General features: G+C 38.8%; 1 protein-coding gene across 1 annotated transcript; it reads right to left on the bottom strand.

The window, feature by feature from the left end:
- Positions 1-949: 949 nt before the first annotated feature.
- Positions 950-20093, bottom strand: TDRD6 (tudor domain containing 6). Its single transcript, XM_070956672.1, has 5 exons — positions 13847-20093; positions 12778-12896; positions 12572-12661; positions 9421-9475; positions 950-1193 (listed from the first exon to the last, which is right to left on the bottom strand). The coding sequence occupies exons 1-5, from the start codon at positions 20091-20093 to the stop codon at positions 1108-1110; spliced, it is 6597 nt and encodes a 2198-aa protein (XP_070812773.1). The 3' UTR covers positions 950-1107.
- Between the last annotated feature and the right edge of the window lie 1290 nt (positions 20094-21383).

Raw genomic sequence — 21383 nt, 5'->3', positions numbered from 1 at the left:
GTTAACAGTAAGCACACCCAGCATGTCATGTGAATGCAATTGCTACATTTGGTTTCCCACTTTTTGAAAGGCTAGAATTTAGGTAAAAGCTAGATTTGAAAATCAGTTGATCTCTTTGAGGGTTGTTTAGAAATGTAAAAAATAAATTCAATAAAAATATAATAATTAGAGTTTTCAAGATAAGTTATTCTTTAGAGTGCAATTCAAGTGAAAGAATGCTTTGAATGCTTTTATTGATTTCTTAAATGTAATTTTATTATAACAATATTTTGAACAGTATTTTAACAGAAAGGTAGAATACAAGCAAAATTGAAAATATATCTTTAAAACTGGTAACCAGTTCTGTTGTTATTTTAATATAACCTGTACTCCAAATCAGCTATCTTTCTGAGCTTTGGTAGTACATCATATCTGGGTTTCAGATTCTGAGAGTTTTACCATGACTGAAAAACATCTTCTATTTCTCAGTTCTACCCCCAGGAACACTGCTGCTATGTTGATTAACCATTTGGAATAAACATTCTATGCTATCTTATACTGGAGCTAAAGGGGAACTTTAAGTTATATTTTAATTTTTAACATAGGTTCCCTGAAATGATAGGAGCTCTCTACTACTATATTTAAAGTTGTATAAAGCATAGATAAAATTATTTATCAAAGCATAGATCAGAATGATGAAAAAAAATCAATATATGGTCAGCTACATCACTATGATCACAAATTTTCCAAATGTAAGAGTATGAAACAACAGAATGAATAGCTCAAGTATGTTTTATTTCTTTCATTAACAAAAAGGAAATTAACAACATGGAAAACCTTTCCATATTGCCATACCATTTTGAAAGTAAACTCAAAATATGAAAAAATATATAATTCTCCCTCCCCCCCCGCAAACTAGCCCCAAAATTTAAATATTCTTAGACAATGAACAGTGCTACAAATCTAAAACCTTGTTCCTGACCCTTAACTAGGAGCATTATACAAAACAATGGCAAACATTCCTGAAGGATATGAGGGAAAAAACCTTTATAAGCTCTACTGGTTTGGACAGGACATGCCTGACAAAACTCTTGGCTTTAGTTAGAGAAAATTTGAATGTAAAATGATTTAGCATTGCTCAGTTGTACTCCCAGTGCTGTCACAACTCAAATGAGTTGGTGTACTGTCATCTGAATCATGAGTCATTTCTTCCACTATAAGAAATAAAACAGTTTATTTTAAAGTAAAAAAAAATGTATTTTAAAAAACCACAACTATTTGCATATGGATTAAATTAAAATTCTAACTAAATTTCTTCACTTTCCTGGGTCATACTAATGAAACATACAGAAGTCATATTCTTTCTTCACATTGCTCTAATTCTAAAAGGATTTAATTCATGTGACTAGGTCCCATGACCTAGCAATTTTCTTCAGAAAAAAGGAAATTAATTCTGCTTAATGGAAGGTTAAGTATACAGGTAGTCCATGACTTACTAGCAATCATTTAGCAATCATAATGACCCTGGAATGAGTACTTTACGGCCCATAAAGCACTTGCTAAGGTAAACTGTTGTGCCAAGGCCTCCCTGGTCACCTGACTGCATTTCAAACACTTGGCAACCTGTTCGCATTTACAACCAGCTGCCATTGGCACTGTTCTTAGCTGGCTTCCCACATTGCAAGTAGAGGAAACGTTGGATTAGAGGTTCATTTCCTCAGCATGCCAAGAGATCCCCCCCCCCCCCCCGCCGCTTAGTGACAGAAAATCATTCTGCAACTTAAAGAAACAGACATCAAATGTAGTGCAAACACCAGTGTCTATGGAGATTCTCAATCATCCAGGTCATGGTTGTCCCAAAGGTGCTTTTTCAAGAGGCAACTGGACTTTCTGGTTTTTCTTGGAAGACATTTCGCTTCTCATCCAAGAAGCTTCTTCAGTTCTTGGATGAGAAGCGAAATGTCTTCCAAGAAAAAACAGAAAGTTCAGTTGCCTCTTGAAAAAGCACCTTTGGGACAAACACCAGCGATTTTGTGATCTTTCCTTGGTGGGGTGACATGTTAGACCCTCTCCATTATGATCTATTTAATGACCTCAACTGGGAGAGCTGGGATGGTGGTTGTTGAGCAAAGCAAGCACACACTGCAGCTCATGATGAAAGCATTCCTGGAGAACCAACCACGGGTTTCAGCAAAGAGTGGAGGCAAGTCCAACATTGACAGAGCCTACCTACAGGCTCTCTCGCTTGACCTAGCCTTTCTGCTGCAAAGCCTTGGAAGGGGTGAGCAGATTCCAACCTGAGCTGCAGCATGTCCTACTCCTACAGGATACACTCACCACTCTGTAGGCTGACAAGATGAGGGTGCTACATCTTGTCAACTGGTCCTGTTGCATTCTCCAATTTGAGGGCTGGTAGTGAAATACAAGTCTCCACCAACCATGCCACCCTCCTTCTTCCAACACTTCTGTCCTGCTGCCTCTTCCCTAGCCAGGCCTGTTGAACTCCTTCCACAGAGGAGGCTCTGCCACCCTGCCATGTGTATTCAGGGGTTGCACCCTTGCCAGCACAAGGATCCTGGGCCAGCAGTGGGAGGAAGAAGACAGCAAAGATTAGCTGGGAGGGGGTGGTAGCAGAGGGAATAGGCAAAGGTGTGTACTGTGGAGGATAGTCAAAAGGGCGAGACAGATGGAGGGGGGTTGAAGCACAGGCAGTTCATGTAGGGCAGGAGAATATGCTGCATTATTTATAAATGTGGGCAGGGTGCAGGGTGGATAAAAATCAACCATTTTTTAAAAAAAATCAAAAAAATCAGATTTTTTTAATTTAAATCAGATATTTTTGATTTAAATCGGATTTTTTTTTATTTTTATCGAATTTATTTTAATAAAAAACTTTTGGGGTAAAAATCTATCGTAAGATAATTTTCTATTTAAGATACATAAATAATTTAGTTTATTCAGCATGAAATGGAGCTTAGTTATATAGCATGAGGCTGTATATTCTGCAACACTGGGACTATCGGTGAGTCAACAGTGGGTCAAAGGAGTAGCAGAGATGACAGTTGCTCTTTAAAAATTATGATTTAAATCGAGTTGATTTAAATCAAGCCTTTTTACTAGTGATTTAAATCATGATTTAAATTGTGATTTAAATCATCTCGATTTAAATCAAATCCACCCTGGCAGGGTGCCAAGGAACCAAATTTTGATCACATGACTGCAGGAATGCTGCAACAGCCAGAGCTTCGAGGATTGGGCGTAGGTTCCATTCATTCAATGATATTATATTTCATCCAAAATACATAAAAAATAGTCCTTGACTTATAACTACAATTGGGACCAGAATTTCATGGTTGTAAGTCAAGGCATTCATGTGACTAGACCCGATGTTACTATTGTTTTTACAGCGGTCATTAAGCAAATCACAGTCGTAAGTCTGAATCAATTCTCCTGAATGGGATTTTTTTTTGCCAGAAACTGATTGCACATTGCAAGCAGTCATAAATGTGAATCAATTGCTAAGCACCCAAATCATTAAACAACCAGTCCTAAGTCGAGGACTACCTGCACTGAATGGTTTAGTTCTTCAAATAGCAAGAAGTTGTATGTAGAATCCATACAGGGAGCTGAGTTGTACACTGAATCCATCTAGAGCACCAATAAACAAAGACTGCAAATTTTAATATTCCACAATTTATAACTGTAATTGTAAGCAGTTATGGTCAGAAGTGATGTTGTAAAGCAGGTCATCATGTGACCGATCCAAAAAATGACCTATTTTGTACTAGTTGTTAAGCAAACACCACGGGGAAACCACAGACAGACATAAAAGCGGGCTGATTGCCAAATGCCAAAAATGTAGTTACATGGGGGGGGGGGGGGCGCCAATAAGAATTTCAGAAATGAGTCATAAGTAACTTGGGGGTGGGTGTCTGTTGTAACTTCAAATGGTTGCTAAGCAATTGGTCATAAATTCAGGACTACCCATATACTTGTTTGCAACTACATTTCACAATGCAAGATCAGTCACAAAGGTATTCTTGGCAAACCCATTTACCATTACTGATTGGAAAATTTAATTCACCTAGGAGGAAATCCAATAAGCTTTCAAGGAACCAGAGAAGTAATAAAAAGTAATTTGGAGGATATTCAGTTAATATAGGATACCAGGAAAAGTGAGACTGGTAATAAACAGATAATAAATTACCCTTTTAGTTCTCAGCCTTTTCTCACCCTTCTTTAAAATTCAGATGCTGGTAAAAGAGCAGATTGCTTTTGCTACAGAAACTGATACCAAAGATCAGTGAGCCTAGAGATTTCATATAACTACCATGAATAATAATCTTTTTTTTGTCAGAGTAAACAATCTTTATCCCCCAGATGTTTAAAACCAGTGCTGTGGAGTCGGAGTCGGAGTCGAGGAGTCGGAGTCGGAGGAAATTTTGGGTACCTGGAGTCGGAGTCGGAGTCGGCAAACAATGCACCGACTCCGACTAAATTTAGATTGGAATTTTAAAAAAAGCAAGTTTAAATGTCCCAATTCACAAAAAGTTATAATTAATGACTTCTCTACTGTAAGAATAAAGACCAATGCATGCAGTGCCTCACGTAACCGCAAAATGAACACGTTAAGTGACCGTGAAGAAGCATGCTTTTCATGTGCTTCACTATAAGGCACGCAACACACAATTAGGAGTGGCAATACTTATACTTTCCATAGTGTTGTGTTCTGCTGTTACAGGGAACGCAGCGCCCATGGGTAACCTAGCCTCTCACTGATAAGGGATTAAGTAAATATGTTTTTTGCAGGACTAGAGACACTTGCATAAGTGAAGGGAATGGAGGGTCAATAGTTCAAGACTGAAGCTGTAAACCATTGGAAAAACTGCTGTCATTCAGCTAAGGCTATAAAAACTTGTAACTCTGATTGTTAGCTTAAACTTTAAACATGACTAAACACTGTTTAAATTTATGAACCGGCCAAATACTCTGTTCAAAGAAAATACATTGTATGTTTGTATGTGTGTTTCTAATTATTGTTATTTATTCATATTTGTTCTCTTTTATTCTTTAAAGTTTAACAATTCATTCTTTATCTTAATATCTTTATATTTGTTTGGGGTTGGCTTTCTTCCCTTTCATCTTTTTTATTGTACAGCAATCTTTCTCCTCAAACCTACCACCTCTCTCTTTTCTTTCCTTCTTACTTTCTCTTCCTCACCCTCTTCTTCTCCTCCCTACTTCCTCTTCCTTTCTCCTTCTCCTCCTCTCTTCCTCCCTCTCTTACCCTCACTCCTACTCTAATTTCCCTTCCCTTCCTTCATCCCTCTCTATTGCTGTATCCTTTTATGTATATGGACTACTCAGAGGGCTGAAAAAGTTATTTCTGACTGGTTCTCTCCCTTTTGACCAGTCCTCGAACTTACGACTGTCCTCACATTTTACGTTTTTGCCCTATCTTGTCACCATGGTGAAGAGAAGCAGTTGTGAAATGAGTGACATGGTTGTTAAAAATGCTGCACGGGCATAAATGTGAGGATGGTCATAAGTGTGAGGACCAGTCAAAAGTGCGAGGACCTGTCAGAAATGACTTTTTTCAGCCCTCTATACACATAGCCATGGCCACCCGGTCACATGACCAGCTAGCCACACCCACCCAGTCACATAACCTCCAAGCCATGCCCACAAAATAAGCCACGCCCACAGAACCGGTAGTAAAAAAATTTAGAACCCACCCCTGGTTGGGGGTCACCACAACATGAGGAACTGTATTAAAGGGTCGCGGCATTAGGAAGGTTGAGAACCACTGGCTTAGAAGAACTTGGTGGAACAGCTTCTTGGATTCAACTGTAAGTGTTTATATTGTATAGGACAAATCATGTCTAGGTTTAGTGCTGGGATATATAGCTTATTTGTTTGTATAAAGCCATGTACGTACAACTTACAAGACTGTGTATGTTGATATTAAAAATCTAATTATATGCCAGTTAGTATAACATATTTTATATTTTAGGGAAAGAGGCATCCTAAACAATGGCAAAAAGACTGCTAACAACAAACACAACAAAGTCTACTGTTTATGAGCACTTTGCATTATCAAGTGATGGAAAACATTACGTGTGCCAATGTATTAGAAAAGATGATGATGGTGAAAAACAATGTGATGCAAAAATTAGCAGTTTCAGTGGGCCTGATAAAAATGCACCTACAAGAGCATCAAATTTGAAAAGACACTTACAGCGTTTTCATCCCAAAGTGTTAGAAGCCGTGAATGAGAAAGATAGCAATGAAAACATTGCATCTACTTCTGTGACAAAAAACGTTCAGAAATCTACTGGAGAACAATCACAAATAAGAAAATTCTTTATATCTGACAAAGTTACCATAAGGATGACACCAGAAAAATTCAAACACCACATTATTGAAATGGTAGTAAAGAATAGTGTACCACTATCCTTCTTTTCACAGACAGCCTTTTTAGGCCTAAATGGAGAAATGGCAAAAAAAACTTGGTGTTTCTCTGGAAAGAGAAAGTATAAGGAAACTTATAATTGAGGAGGCCAAATGTAAAAAGGAAGAACTACAGAAAGTTATGAAAGGACGTTTTGTCTTCCTTAAAATGGATGCATGCACACGTCACAGAGTCAATTATTTCGCTATTAATGTTAGATTTGTGGATGAAAATAACAAAACAATAACACGGACCCTCGGAGTAAAGGACACTCAGGCACATCACACCAGTGATTACCTTCAGAAGTTAGTGGAGGGTGTTCTAGAAGATTTTGAAATTAAAAAGGAACAGATTTTATGTGTTGTGACAGATAACGCTTCTAACATGTTGAGCACAATTGAGAAGATGAAGGCAGATGAAGAAGGTATCAAACAGATATTAGACTTAGAGGAAGACAGCTCTGCAAGTATTAGAGAAAGTTTAGAAACTGAAGAGAATGCTGACATTTTTTTAGACAACTTTGTTGAAGAAGCATTGAAGCTTGCTACTATTCATCATATGCGATGTGCTGTTCATACACTGCAACTTGCCATAAGAGATGGATTAAAAGATCGCCATGCAGCTACATTAATTGGCAAATTACGGCAAGTAACTGTTGCAGCCAGGGCCCCAAAAACAGATGCAATTTTGAAAAGACGTGCAGGAAAAGGAGCCATTTTGGATCAAACAACTCGCTGGGGAAGCACTTATTTAATGGTGAAGCGTTTGCTTGAACTTAAAGACTTCATAGAAGAAATGGACAATGAAAATCTTGCATTAACTGCAAGCCAGTGGACACAAACAAAAGAGCTGGAGAACCTTCTTTCTCACCCCTTCACTGTCACCAAGAGGTTGCAATGTGATGATCTAACCCCGGGTAAATTCCTCTTGGAATGGAAGAGCCTGTTATATCGCCTGAACAAAAATGGAGGGTTAATAGCTGAGGGCATTGCATCTTCAATGATGAAAAGAGAGAGTCTTTTGCTGGAAAATGAAATCTTGTTAGCGGCTATTTATGTCGACCCAATGAGCCGACTTTTATTGAACAGTAAACAGATTGCTACTGGGAAAAAGGCCCTCTATGATGTAGCAGTTCGCATGAAGGGATTACGACCTGAAATACCTCCACAGGAGGATGGAGTTCTTTTAAGCAATAGTGGTAACTCAGAATCATCTTCTTCAAACGAAGAATTAGACTTTGATTCCTTCTTAGACAAAATGGAAGTTGCTAAAGGAAAGCGACGTCGCATAAGCGTTACAGAACCAGTAAATGTCCAAATAAAAAAATTCCAACAGGAGTTTTATAAAGCACTAAAAGAAGTTGAAAAGTATGATCGCTCATCAAAACTTACTGTTGAAGAAGCCATCCTTGTTTATCCAGAGATCGTTAGTGATGTGGCCAGAATAGTTACTGCAATGCCACCCACCCAAGTCAGTGTCGAAAGATTATTTTCAGCCCTAAAAATAATAAAGTCTGACTTAAGAGCCTCTATGAAAGAGGATCTGGCAGAGGCAATTCTCTTCCTTAGAACTCTACATTGAATTGATTTGCATTTGCTAAGCCTATAACTACATTTCAAGATTAATATAAACCATTTCTAGGTTTTACAGATTTTGTTTTTGGTTCATATAGATAAGCTTTGTTTTTGTTCTAAAACAACCAAATAATGTGGTTTGTATTTTTGAACTGGTAAAGTTCCTGTTCCTGATGTTTATGCCTGCTGCTACTATCCAGCAACTTGATTAATTAAATTAATAAAAAAAAATTAATAAAACTTTGTTGTTTTCATTGTGTTTGTCTTTTGCTTAAACTGTTCAAATACAGTAGACTGTTGGCTTCCCAGCCAGTAGTCCTGTGGTAATGACATGTATGTTGCCTTTCTTTCCTTCAAGGAATGTATAAAATACATTCGCATATTAATACAGAGGAGTCGGAGTCGGGGAGTCGGAGTCGGAAGTACAAAAAACTGAGGAGTCGGAGTCGGAGTCGGAACATTTATCTCCCGACTCCACAGCTCTGTTTAAAACTATAATCTCTATAGTCCTTTGGCTGGGATGAAGAGAACTGAAATCCAAATATCTGTCAAAAATCCTTAGCTAACAGCCTCCTCACTGCCACAAACTTCACAATTTGTCCTTCCAATTTCTCAGTTTTAGGAAAACAGCTGATTTACTGCTTGTCATTTTGCAATCAGCACAAAACCTTTTCAGATCATCAAGAAGCTTTTGTAAAATCGTACAGTAGCTATTATATAGCTAGAAAGGGCATTCTGCAGACACTGCCCTGTGGATCATGCTAGAACAGGAAAGACATTTTCTTGTAGCCACAGATTGGACTTCTTTGTCTTCAAGAGAAAATAAATTAATCTCCCCCAAATGGGAAGAAGTCTAATTTAGGAGGAAATGACTTGAACAGTACGGGTTGGTACCTGCAATAGCCCTTAATTAATACTCCCAATTCCCTAGAAATTTGCGGCCCATCTATCTAGGATAGCAAAAGGAATGCTATAGAGCAGCATGTATCCTGCAAGCCACTGGCTGCCAACTATTAGGAAAAAGGAGATATTTTGAAAAGGAAGAATTTTAGCAAATTATATGTAGATCTGGGAAGGCAATTTCAAATATACATAATAGCTGGGGCAGAGCTTTTTTGAAGAAAACCAAATCTATTTGCAATATTATAAAGAGAGAAGTGGGGCTGAACAGTATTCTTTATGAAATTGGTAGTATTTCTACTCAGCTGAGAACTGTTACAACTTAAAACATGATGTAGAGTATAAACACACTTATTTCTACTCTCATAAATTCTGGAAAATTAGAAATGATTTACTTGTATATTTGCTTGAGTAAGAAAAAAGACACTTGAAAAAAAAGCGAGCACAAAAAAAAAAGGCACAGAGTAGTACATATATAAAATGTGTGGTACAAGTTCACATTCTTGTTAAACCTACCTTCCATTGCCAATGGCACAGGGTGCAAGTTATCTGTTTTATTCTTGGACATTATCTAAGAGGAAAAAGAAAAATAATTTCTAGAAGAACAGCTTACAAAACAGAACAATACTCAATGAATACCCTATGTTTATTGTTGGGCAGCATACTAAGATTCATTGCTTTTAAACTATGCTACTTCCTCAGTATGTAATATGTCCAAAACACTCCATATTGTATCTTCTTGTTAGGCTTCTATTCCAGCACTGAAATATTACTTAGCATTTCTTATCAGAAAATGGCATGAGGGGGAATAATTACAAAATAAATATTTATTTAATCATTATTTTTATTTCAAGAGTATCAGGACTGGGAGGGCGTGGGTGGCCTAGCGGTTAAGGTGCTGGACCTATCAACTGGAAGGCCCGCAATTCAAGACCCAAATACCACATGACGGGGTGAGCTCCTATTCCTGCTCCAGCTCCTGCCAACCTAGCAGGTCAAAAACATGCAAATGCAAGTAGATAAATAGGTATCACTTCAGTGGGAAGGTAGAGTGCTCCATGTGCCTTGGCATATAGTCGGCATATAATCATACTGGCCAAATGACTACAGATACGTTTTTGGACACACTGGCTCCCTCGGGTGAGAAACAGAGAAGAGCACTGCCCATTAGAGTGAGATACGATTAGACAGGGGAAACCTTTACTTTATTGGGACTGGAATGCATCACAAAAAATGAAAAGTTTAATTCTTTGCTTCTCAGTACCAATTCCAACCAAAATTATTTGCTTCCAAAGTTCGCACAGTATGGCAGCTAGTTGTTGAAGAATCAAGTTCTTGTCAATGCCATCCCTACCCTTTTCTCCCACCTTAACAGTACCACTGGAATGGAGTTCATCAAGAATTCAGCTGAGAGAGATTTACAGTAGGTCTTATTTCCCTGTATAGCACAGTTACAATGTTAAGCTATGTACTTCTATGTGTATGGGCTACTTAAAGACATAACCATAAAAGCCTTAATGAAACCACTTTTTTGGGGGAAAGAACCTATCAGAATCTACCAGAAGTCCTGTAAGAATCACAATGTGCTTTACTAAGGAAGATTTATTTTTAAAAATATACAACCTGGCTACCAATATCTGTTCTGTCCCAGCTACAGATCCCAAAGAATGTAGCACACACAAACTCTGAATAAAACTCAGTTTACTTCAAAACACAGTCTTTTGCAAATGCAGGCTGTTAATAAAACGTTCTTAACAACCTGCCAGAAATTCCACAGATAAAATAGAGTCTTACAAGAGTTGGCAGAAAGCCCAGAAGCCAGGTTTGCAGAGAAAATCCAAACTCAATGATCAGCAAACGAATGTTGTTTCCTGCAGCTTTTTACAAGCTGTGTGCAAACTTAAATAGGCTAAGGGAGTGGCCAATTAGCCCCAAGCCTTACTCTCGAGACCTCCTCCTGAGTAACCATTCCTGCCTTTTGGCAGCTCTGCGTGCCCGTGCATTGAGAAGAGGCTCCTCCACTTCATCCTCTTCACTTAAAGGAGCCTCTGGAGGTTTTGAAGGCCCTGGTTGAATCCCTGCCTCTGGCACTACATCTTCTTCAGCCTCCTCGCTGTCCAACTCGAGCACCGGCTGCACAGGCTGCTGGCGCGACACCACACCAGCCTCGTCGTCGAGATCAGCAACAATCCGCACAGGCTGCTGGCGGGCCACAACAATATCAGAATCTCTGTTAGACCTTACTACTTAAAAAATATGCGGGTGATGAGTTGATGAAATAGCAGCAAGCATAAACATGTGTTTTTACATAAATTAAGATAACTTCAGCACAGGATTTTATTAAAAAGTCATCTTTCTTTGGTATTTTTTTCTAAGTTCTTTATAGGAGCCATTTCAGTTTTTTGTTTTGCTAACTAGGCTTATTCTTAAAACACTTGTTTGCATGGAAAGTTTTTAAAATAGTTTTCATGGCTAATTGGAGGAATTCCCCCCTCTATCTATCATTATCATTATCTATCATTTTCTATTGATTATCTGTATTAAACGTACACCAGTGATGGGTTCCTCCCAGTTCCTCCGGTTCCTTCGAACCGGTAGCGGTGACGATATGACATCACCGAACTGGTTCTGCCCCCCCGCTCCCCCGCATTATTCTTACCTTTTATTTAGCCCCACCCCCAATCTATTGCTGCCTCCTGAGTCCCAGCTGATGGGCTATAAGGAAAAACTGGTTAAACTCTTGCCGCGGGGCTTCAAAAGGCTGCCCTACAGCTGATCAGTGATAAAAGGTAGACCGGTGCCTCCAAAAACAAATGAATAGACCGGTGCCTGCAAATATAAATGGGTAGACCAGTGCCTGCAAAAATATAAGTAGACTGGTGTCTGCAAAAATAAATGGGTAGACTGGTACAGCTCTGCAAGCAGTTAAAAGCCTGGTAGACCAGTACCTCTGCTAAATCCTAAAGAATTGTCACATGACCATCAAGCCACAATATAAACCAGGCCCACAGAACCGGTAGTAAAAATTTTTAGAACCCACCCCTGACATACACATATGTAACGACAGAAAAGAGTATTAGTAGCTCAGGGTTGAACTGAGATATGTCTAAGAATTTCCTTGGCTTAGTCATGCACATATCGTAATTCTTAAATAAAGGCCAACAAACGGCCTAAGTGTTACTTGCATTATCTCTCAGCCAATAAACTAGGAATATTAGTTGCACACTGACCACAGGATGGAAATCAGTTTTATCTCCAGAGAGGAACCTCTATGACCTTTAAAATATCAACAATAGTTTGCTATGCTGATTGGAGTAGTTGAGATTTATTGTTCAAAATTTAGGAGGGTTGTCAGTTTTATGTCTGTCTTAAGCAAATGATAATAATCCATTGCATACCAATAATGCCAATGGTTACTATTTCCCTCCCTAAATTTTAGCAAAAAAATTGTTAAGTTTTCTACCAATTTTGGTGAATTTTTTTTTAATTTCTTGCCACTAACTTTGCTTATTCAAGTGGTACTGAATTACCTACCAACTTTAAATCCTATATGAAACCTGTTCCTCACTTATTCACTGAATGAAAGAAAAATTAATTACAACAAGTCAGTGAAAAATAGTCAAATATCCATAACACAATTGCTTTTTTATTAGTTAGGAAAATATACCTGAGTAAAATCTGAATCCAATTCAGGAATCCCATTCCAAACATGTATAGGATTGACTACCTCTTCATTTCCATTTGAAAAATTCAAAACCTTTGTTTAAAAATAACATAAGATTTAAATATTAATACCTACAGAAAATTAGAAGACATTGATTTATATAATAGAAGCACAATTAAAGCACACTTAATATATTCAGAACTCCTTACCTTTGTACCTTCAGGAGATATGCCTAAAATCTCAGCCTTGTACCACTGAGTACCTGACCATACCATGCATTGGGAACCAATATCAAATCCCATTAAGTTGCAAATGTTTTCTTTTTTTTCTGCAAGAAATAACACATTGTTTATTTACATTATTATTCATTTTATGTACTATAGATGGGGCAACAAAATTGGCAGCAGCAGTTAACATTGGCAATCTCAACTAATACATGTAATCCTTGATTTACAACCATTCATTTAGCAACTGTTCCAAGTTACAATGACACTGAAAAAAGTACGCTGCAACTGTTGTAGCATCCCCACAGTCACTTGATGAAAATTCGGGCACTTGGCAACTGGCATGTATTTATGAAGACTGCAGCGTCACATGATCTCTATTTGCAAGTTCCCAGCTAGCTTCCAACAAGCAAAGCCAATGGGGGAAGCCAGATTCCTTAAGAATTGTGACATTTACTTGTGCAGCGATTTGCTTCACAACCATGGGGGGGAGAGGGAGATTTTTTTTTTTTTTATTTATTTATATGCCGCCCTTCTCTGGAGACTCAGGGCGGCTTACAATGTGTTAAGCAATAATTATAAAATCAGATGCAACTCACTTAATTGCCTTGCTTAGCAACAGAAATCTAGGTCCCAACAGTTTTCAAGCATAGATTTATGCTTGAATTGTCGGATTTAAAGTCGCTGAAACATCTAGGGGAATTATTAGGGCCACACTCCCAGCCATTTCATTCACAAAGGCAAAGTAAATTCAGTCATATACAGTATCTCCCAGGTGAAATGGATCTAATTAATCATTATTCTCCAGCTGGATCTGGAAACTACACATTTTTAAATGAGAGCAATGCTTTATATAGGGACAGTTATATAGTCTATACTCAATATTTTGAAAAATAATTGTAAACCCCTCTCCAAGAAATTAATTGCCATTATTTTTTGCCCAGTGTTATGTCTGATTTTTTCCACTTATTTTGCCAATCTGAATTTGCCAACTGAACAAAACAGCAAAATCTCAAATCAACTTTGTCACTCAAGTTCTACATTAATGCCTTACCTGTATCATGTATTAAGGATTCATCCACTTCACTTAGCTGTATATTTGTTAGATAATCCTTTTCAACACAAATATTGTCTTTAAAACTTCCATGAATGCTCATCTGCATTTCTTCATAATTCTTTCCCAACACAGGTTGCCCTTCTGTAAAACTGGGCTTTTTATCACTTTTTCCCAGTTTACACTCTTCAACAAGACTTTCAATGGAACAGAATTCTTGTGGCTTAACTTTAATTTCTGAAAATGATGACTGCATTTTATTATCTACAGGAACAGATAAAGCAGGGTGTTGCAAATATAGCGTATTATTGCTGGCTTTCTCAGTCAGTAAAGGAAAAGCTTCAGATGGCATCACTTCTACTATTACATTTTCATGTTCGTTCATTAGTGAAGTATTCTCTTTTACTTTGTGTGCTGACTGTTCTTCCACATGTTGTGGTTCAAGTGCATGCAATTCTGACCTCTTTTGTGTTTCATCATTTATTTCTATTGTCTTTGGCTGTAGCATGTCTTCCAACAAGGGCATTTTTAACTTTTCTTTTTCGGGTATGTTCTTTGCATTATTTAATTGGGGAAGCACTCGTAAGGGCACAAAGTCTGACAACCTTTTTGTGTCATCCAAAGGCAACTGAATTTCAGGAGAGTCTAGCATTAATATTTCTTTGTCCTCTGCTCCTCCCTGAGATTCAAGTGTATCATATTCAATTTTACAAGTAGAAAGCTGTATTTCAGAAAGACCTGTAGAATCTGTTGTGTTTTTTCTGTTTCCAGATACGGAATGGTTTGTTTCATTATTAAATGCATCAAATGTGGTCTGCTGGTTCCCTGTATGAAATATTTCATGGGTGATAAAGTGGTGTTTGATTTGATTTTTGGATGGCTGTGCAGATGTTTCTGATAAATTTCTGTCTACTGACTGTAATAGATTTGGACAACATAATACAACTTCCAAATTACTTTTTTGGGGGGTCATTGTTGTACAAACAGAAGTTTCAATTTCAAATAGCACTGATTTTGAATTCTCTTCTTCTGGATTTCTAATCTGCTCTTCAGGGTTGTAATTATTTGCAATAGTGGAATCACCATTTTCAGCATGATATTTCCAAAAGTGTTTCATTTGTTCATTGATGCTTATATTTTGACATTCCAATTTAACTACAAACAAGGGAATTTCAAAAGAATCATAGTTGAGTTTGTCCATAATTGTAATCTCTAATGGAAGATCAGCTATCATATTACAGAAAATGTCATTTATTCCTTCAGCCCATGAACCTTTTTCAGAATTAAAGCCAAAGAGACAACACAAAAATGCTTGTGGCGGAATTATTAACAGTTCATCAGGAATTTGCCTGATCACTTCTATGCTGACAAGTTTCTCAGTTCCATAATCAATGTTGATTACCGTCAAGGAATTTTCCTCTATACGACTAACAACTGCTCGGTGAAATAAATTATCACTAGACTTTGCTAGACAAGGACTGCCATTTTTAAGATCATCAATGTGGATTTTTGCATGTTCTTCAGCTTCCTGAAGTTTTATTTCAATTGAACTAATATCATTTTCAGTGAACTGACACCAAAAATATCCTGGATTCTTTGGAAATAATGAAAAGGCTTTTATAGTTTCGCCTATCTTAGGTGTCTTCCAGAGAAATGATTTGCTAGCTGAAAGTCTACTGTGCTCATCAGAAAGAATATATTCACATAAGCTTACTTTGCCAATCTTAGAAGATCCTTTGTCAGATGTCTCTATCGGGTCATATTTTTTATATTCAAGGCAACTATTAATCATATCATCCATTATATCATCTTTTTCATCACTGAGTTTTATTTCCCATTTGCCGTTTACTTTCTCAACAAATTGACAGTTCATCTGAACCTCACTTGTCTTTTGGGAGAAATACACCACTGCTTTTTGTGTCCATTCTGGAATCTCTGACATCTTAGTACTACCCAGGATACAATGGATGCTCATTACAGGGAAAGATAAACAGTCTTCAATAAGTTTGCATGTATTATGAATGCTAACTACTGCAGTATTGCCATAATCAATATACCGTACCTCTACCAATTCACTAGTGGATTCTTTAATAATTACAGCTCGATACCATAAGCCATCTTCTGAATAAATTGCACATATTAAATCTCCTACATTAAGCTGTTGCCCCACTAAGCTTGAAACTGTTTTAGAGCTGTTTATTTTCTCCGATATACTATCAAGGATAGGCTCATCTTCCACTAACTGTACATAAAAATCAGAAAGATTATTTATGTGAGAAACATACACTAAAGATTTAAGACCAGGTTTTATGCTTTTTTGAGGTAGTTCATATATATTTTTAGAAGAATATGTTACAGATTTGGATTTATTTTTAATATCACATCTCTCCCCTTTCTTATGAAGGGCTGCACATTTCATATCCTTCCAATCTTCCACATAATTACTTTTGCTAGAGCCGTCTGTGAATTCTAGGCATTTTCTTGCTACCTCTTTTTTAGTTTTCTGCTGCAATTGGCATGTTTCTCCAAAAGCAGCACTAGATTTAGTATTGTCCTCAAGAACAGGTTTGACAAAGTCTACCAAAGCTAGCCCACTTTCACTGTTTTCTTCCGTATTAGCTGAGTATTGGGAAGACAGAGTGCTGTTTTCTGTGTTTTCAGTAATCTCTTTGCTAGCCTGCAAACCTAAGCTTTGTTTCAATTTTGCATTGATCTGCATTTTACCATCATACAGTTCCATTATCAATGTTCCATCAGGATCTTTTGCTACAATCAAAGCTTTTAAGGGTTTATCTAACACTGCCTTTTCAAACCACTCAATAGCATCTTTTGTTGGATCAACAATATCAGAGAGAGAACATTTTATAGCCTGCATAGGCAAAAGCATTAACTCATAAGCATCATTTGGTACTACAACCAGGTCTTCGTTTTTTAATAATTGTGTATTCCCAAAATCTACAAAAAAAACTTCTTTGCTATCATTTTTTGAAGTTACTACAGCCCTATACCAGCAGTCATCAGTATACTTTGCAAGATACAAATTTCTAGAGTTGGGTGAAGTTTGCAAATTGTACGTTTTGCTTAGTTTACTAATGTTACTAGTTAAATTTTCAAGAGCATTTGCATTCCTAGCAAGTTGGCAGAAAAAAAAACATGGGCTATTAACATGTGTGACATAAATAATCTCTTCATTTCCTCTTTTGATATTGTGGGTCGAGTAATAGTATGATAGAAGTTGAACAGATGATACCAAGGGTTTCTCTCTGTGTACAAATGTGGCTAGATCCTTTCTTATTAAAAAATGGCAAGCACTTTCGAAAGGAGTAATAAGGTCAACAATATTAAAAAGTTCTGTACCATTTAATGCTGCTAAAGCAAATGTAATACATTTCAGTGCCACTTTAGATCCTGAATCCACAAATTCACGAAACGTTTCGATGGCTTTTTTATCCCAAACAAAAGGATTTGTATGTTTTGGCTGAATTAAATTGTAAAGGCTACATCTAAAAGCTTGAGCTTTTAGCTTCAGAAACTCTGCTGTAGTTGCACGAATATTTTTCAATGAAACATGTTTTTTATTTCCATAATCAACATAAGCTACTTCAACCTCTTCTGGGTAATGAACCTTATTAATGATAACAGCTCTGTACCATTTTTTATCCTCAGAACACTTAGCCAAACATACCGAATTTGGCCATTCATGAAGCTCTGCTGAATGCATACAATAATCCTGAATTTTAGCCATAAGCATATTCAGTTCTTGGGAATTCTTAAATAATCGACACCAAAAATGACTAGGATTTTCTATGTGTGTTACAATCACATCAACTGTACTTCCAAATTCAAGCTGTTCTTCACCTGCCTTTATTTCAGAATAGTTCTGTATCTCACATGATGAATTATCACTGCCACCCAGAGCTGATGAAGAATAAAAAGTTCCTTCACTGGAGTGATGTTCATTTCTAAACATTTCAGCTGCAGAAGAGGCTGAAGAATCATGTTGTGGATGTTTTACTTCATCTGTCACTGGTATTATTTTTTTCACAGGTCTTAACCTCATTGGTTTACTTTCAGGGTCCCCTGCCAATAGCTTATCTGATATTGCCTGGAGAGTTTCTAGTACTTCATGGTGCTTTGTGTAGTTTCTCTGGGACATGATTTTAGCTAAATTTTTTTCTCCCACTAGAGAATTATCAAAAAGTTCAACTATATAAACATCTCCTTGCATGCCTAGAACTTTGATCATCAATTCCTTGTTTAGCACGGATTTTTTAAAATAATCGACAGCTTCTGAGTTCCATGACTGACCTGGGAAAGGATTATCCAGTGCACACCGGACTGCCACGGCAGGAAGTTCTCTGAATTGGGGAAGCAACTTCTTCACCTTATACAAGTCAACTACTTCAGTGTTTCCCCAATCCATCAAATACACCACAATTCCTTTCCCTTGAACTTTAGTAACAAGGGCACGATGATAAGAGTTTTCCTTCAACATGACACAGCAGAGGGATCCTACCTTGGGCTCAAGTAGAATACATTCTAATTTCTTACTGCGAGAATAAAAGTCTCTTAAGTTCCGCCGTAGGTGACAAAGTGGCTGTTTAAGTTCCTGCAACTGCACCCAGAATTCTGAAGGGTCCTGAAGAAATGATACCTGAACATTACGATACTCGCCTGCCTTCAGACGTACAACAAAAGGTGGGGTAGCAGCAATTCTGGGCAATATCTCTGACAAAGAAGCAGATTCCTTTTGGACTGAGACACCCAAGCTTTCTGATTCAATAATTAAACCAGAGATGCATTCTTGATTACTGTGCAGGAGGTTTTGAGCCAGGCAATTTGCCTGTACCCCATACAGGCAGTTAAGGTTGAGGCCATCTTCCCCATATAGGGTAATGTAATAGATATGCTCAAAGGGACAGTAAGCTTCGATGTGAGCTTGCATTACCTTGCCCAAGAGCAATGTTTTAAGTTGATTAATTTGTGAATGCGTCCAGCCACAGCCTCCATCAGTAATACCTTGCAGTGAGCAAGGGTAGGTTACTACTGGCATGCGGAAATATTCAACAGGCAAGTTGCGCAAATGTCTCTTTGTTACAAACTCTTTCCTGCCATAATCCACACAAATCACTTGAGCCACTGCCTCCGGTTGATCCTCTTGATCATCGGCTGGGTATGTTTCTAATAACAAAGTTCGATACCAGCATCCATCTATACCCTGGGCTGCACAGGGAAAGCCTGGGGTGGGCAAAGCCTCTTCTACAAATTTTCCCTTTGATACCTCAAAAGCTTGGTGCATAGCATCTGAGAGTAGCTGGATTTCTTTAGAAAGACTACGTAGCTGGCAATATATTCTATAGGGATCAGAGATTTGAGTCACCACCACAGGCACAGTCACATTCAACTCCAGTTGAGGATAGAAGAAATCCATTGTGACATGGCCCTGCTTGGACTGGGCAGCAGAAGGAAGGACTGGGGATTGGGACAAAGTGGAAGTTGGCTCCAATGGGACAGAAGCAATCTCGGGAACTTCTAAGATAACACTCAGTAGGGTGCTAAAAGCAGTAGAGGCAAGACTGGCAAGCCCAAGATGGCGCATCTGTGTCAGCAACCAGGGCACCTCCAGCACCACAAGGCACTGCGAGATCAGCACTTTTCGGATGACACCAGACAGCTCTTTGCCATGGAGGAAACCCAAAAAGTCGATGGCCTCAGCCGCCCATCTTAAGTTAAGCGCCTGGGATCCTAGCGGGGTCTTTGAGCCCCTAAGAGTGGTCTTTAAGGATGCCCCGGAATCGCCGGGTGGGAGCAAGTCTGCAACAATGCATCCCATGACTTCGGACGGCAAGTGGAAGAGTTCGCTGCGGCCCCGCGCCAAGTAGTAGGAGCTAGCGCTCACCGTGCGGCCCTCGTCTAGCAGAAAGACGCGGTAGTTTTGGCCCGGCTTGGTCCGGCAGCTGACGATACGGCAGCGGTGCCACCGCCCGCCCAGCTCCACTAGACACAGGTCACCCAGAGCCAGGGCTTCGCCCTCGCTGTCGCCGTCCCCTCGGCCCCCGCGGTCCCCGGGAGAGTTCGCCAAGCGGGGCCCCACTTTGATCTGGAGGTCCTTCATCAGCCGCAAATATTCCTCTCTGCGTTCGCCGGGCAGACCCCATAGCCTCACCAGCGGCACCTTAGGGTGGACTTCGACGAAGGAGACCCGAAAGGTAAACGAGCTGCCAGGGTTGAGCAGCGGGGAACACATGGCTGGCCCGCCCCTTCCCCGCCTTTCAAACCGTCCGAGAAACGCCAGGCGGCGGTCGACGACCGCGTTACATAGAAGCGCTCGACTCCGCCCCTTCCTGCCCGCGAGCGTCGCCCGGCTTCTGGGTCTGCCAGAAGCTGTGGCGCGTGTGGTAAACAACGGCGTTAAGGAGGAGTGAGTCGGCAGAATTGGGAGACGAACTTTTCAGAGGCGCCACGCGCCCGGGATCACGTGCTGACTGCCGCGCAGGCGCAGATGCCTTTTTGATTCAAACGGTCCCCGTGGCGAACAAACATTTCTGTGGGGGAAGCTGGGCAGAAAACCCAACTTTCGCCTTATCCTTCTTTCATCCTTGAAAGCAGAGGATGCTTATAAAAGAGACTAAAAGTCATGCAAACGTTTTGTCCAGTGCGCCCAGGGTTGGTGGAATTGCATCGTGGCAACAACCAAAGGAAGAGGAGTCGTACCAAGGATACTGACACCAAGACCGTGAATAATAAAATAGCCCGTCAAATCAATAAGCCAAAACAAATCTTGAAAAATAGTTGAATTATGGGTTGATAACGTTTGAAGAGGTTATGCTCTCTGAATGAGCTGTACAGTCTGCTGCACCCAGCATCTGTATTGTATGGTCTCAACAGAGTCAACCAGTAGGGCTTCTTGGTGGAAAGAAATCTATACAGGCAGTCCTCCACTTAAAACAATTTGATTAGTGACTGTTCAGAGTTGTGGCACTGTGAAAGACATCACTTATGATCATTTTTCCTATTTAATGTCTGTTGCAGCATCCCCATGGTCATGGCAAGAAAGGTTGTAAAATGGGGCAAAATTCACTTAACAAATGTGTCACTTAGCAAGGTGTTGAGGGCTACCTGTACTGTGGACTCATTTTTTTTTTTTAAAAAAAGAAGTGACTTCCATTTTTCAATTTTCCAGAAGGATGCAATTACTATTAAAGCTTCTCCAATCAGCATGTTAATATCTGATACACGGCATTTTCCAATAGTATATACAGATAATGTATCACACAATTGCATACTTTGACCAGATAGCAATAGTTTGTAAAAGCTGTTTATATTTGTACAGTATGTTGCAGGTATAGAAATGTATCAGTTTCCACAAAAACTCTCCAAGACTTTGATGCTTATTGAAGTTTTAAATTGTTGAGAATTGTGTAAGATGACATTGAACAAATACTGAAACATCATAATCTTAAAATGTCAGTTGCAAGTTCAAGCACTTCTTAAGTATGTTAACTTATATATATATATATATATATATATATATATA

The sequence above is a fragment of the Pituophis catenifer genome, unplaced genomic scaffold (assembly GCF_029215685.1).
Source record: "Pituophis catenifer annectens isolate HBS135680 unplaced genomic scaffold, rPitCat1.0.hap2 SCAF_1, whole genome shotgun sequence".
Lineage (NCBI taxonomy): Eukaryota > Metazoa > Chordata > Lepidosauria > Squamata > Colubridae > Pituophis > Pituophis catenifer.
This window is presented reverse-complemented; position numbering and strand designations above follow the sequence as displayed.

Excerpts from the sequence above, each read along its gene's own strand:
- TDRD6 (XM_070956672.1), bottom strand. The coding sequence starts at position 20,093 with ATGTGTTCCCCGCTGCTCAACCCTGGCAGCTCGTTTACCTTTCGGGTC. Across the intron at positions 12,897-13,846 it reads ATCCTTAATACATGATACAG|AAAAAAAAGAAAACATTTGC; the intron begins GTAAGGCATTAA and ends TATTTCTTGCAG. Across the intron at positions 9,476-12,571 it reads TGGATTCAGATTTTACTCAG|ATAATGTCCAAGAATAAAAC; the intron begins GTATATTTTCCT and ends TTTTCCTCTTAG.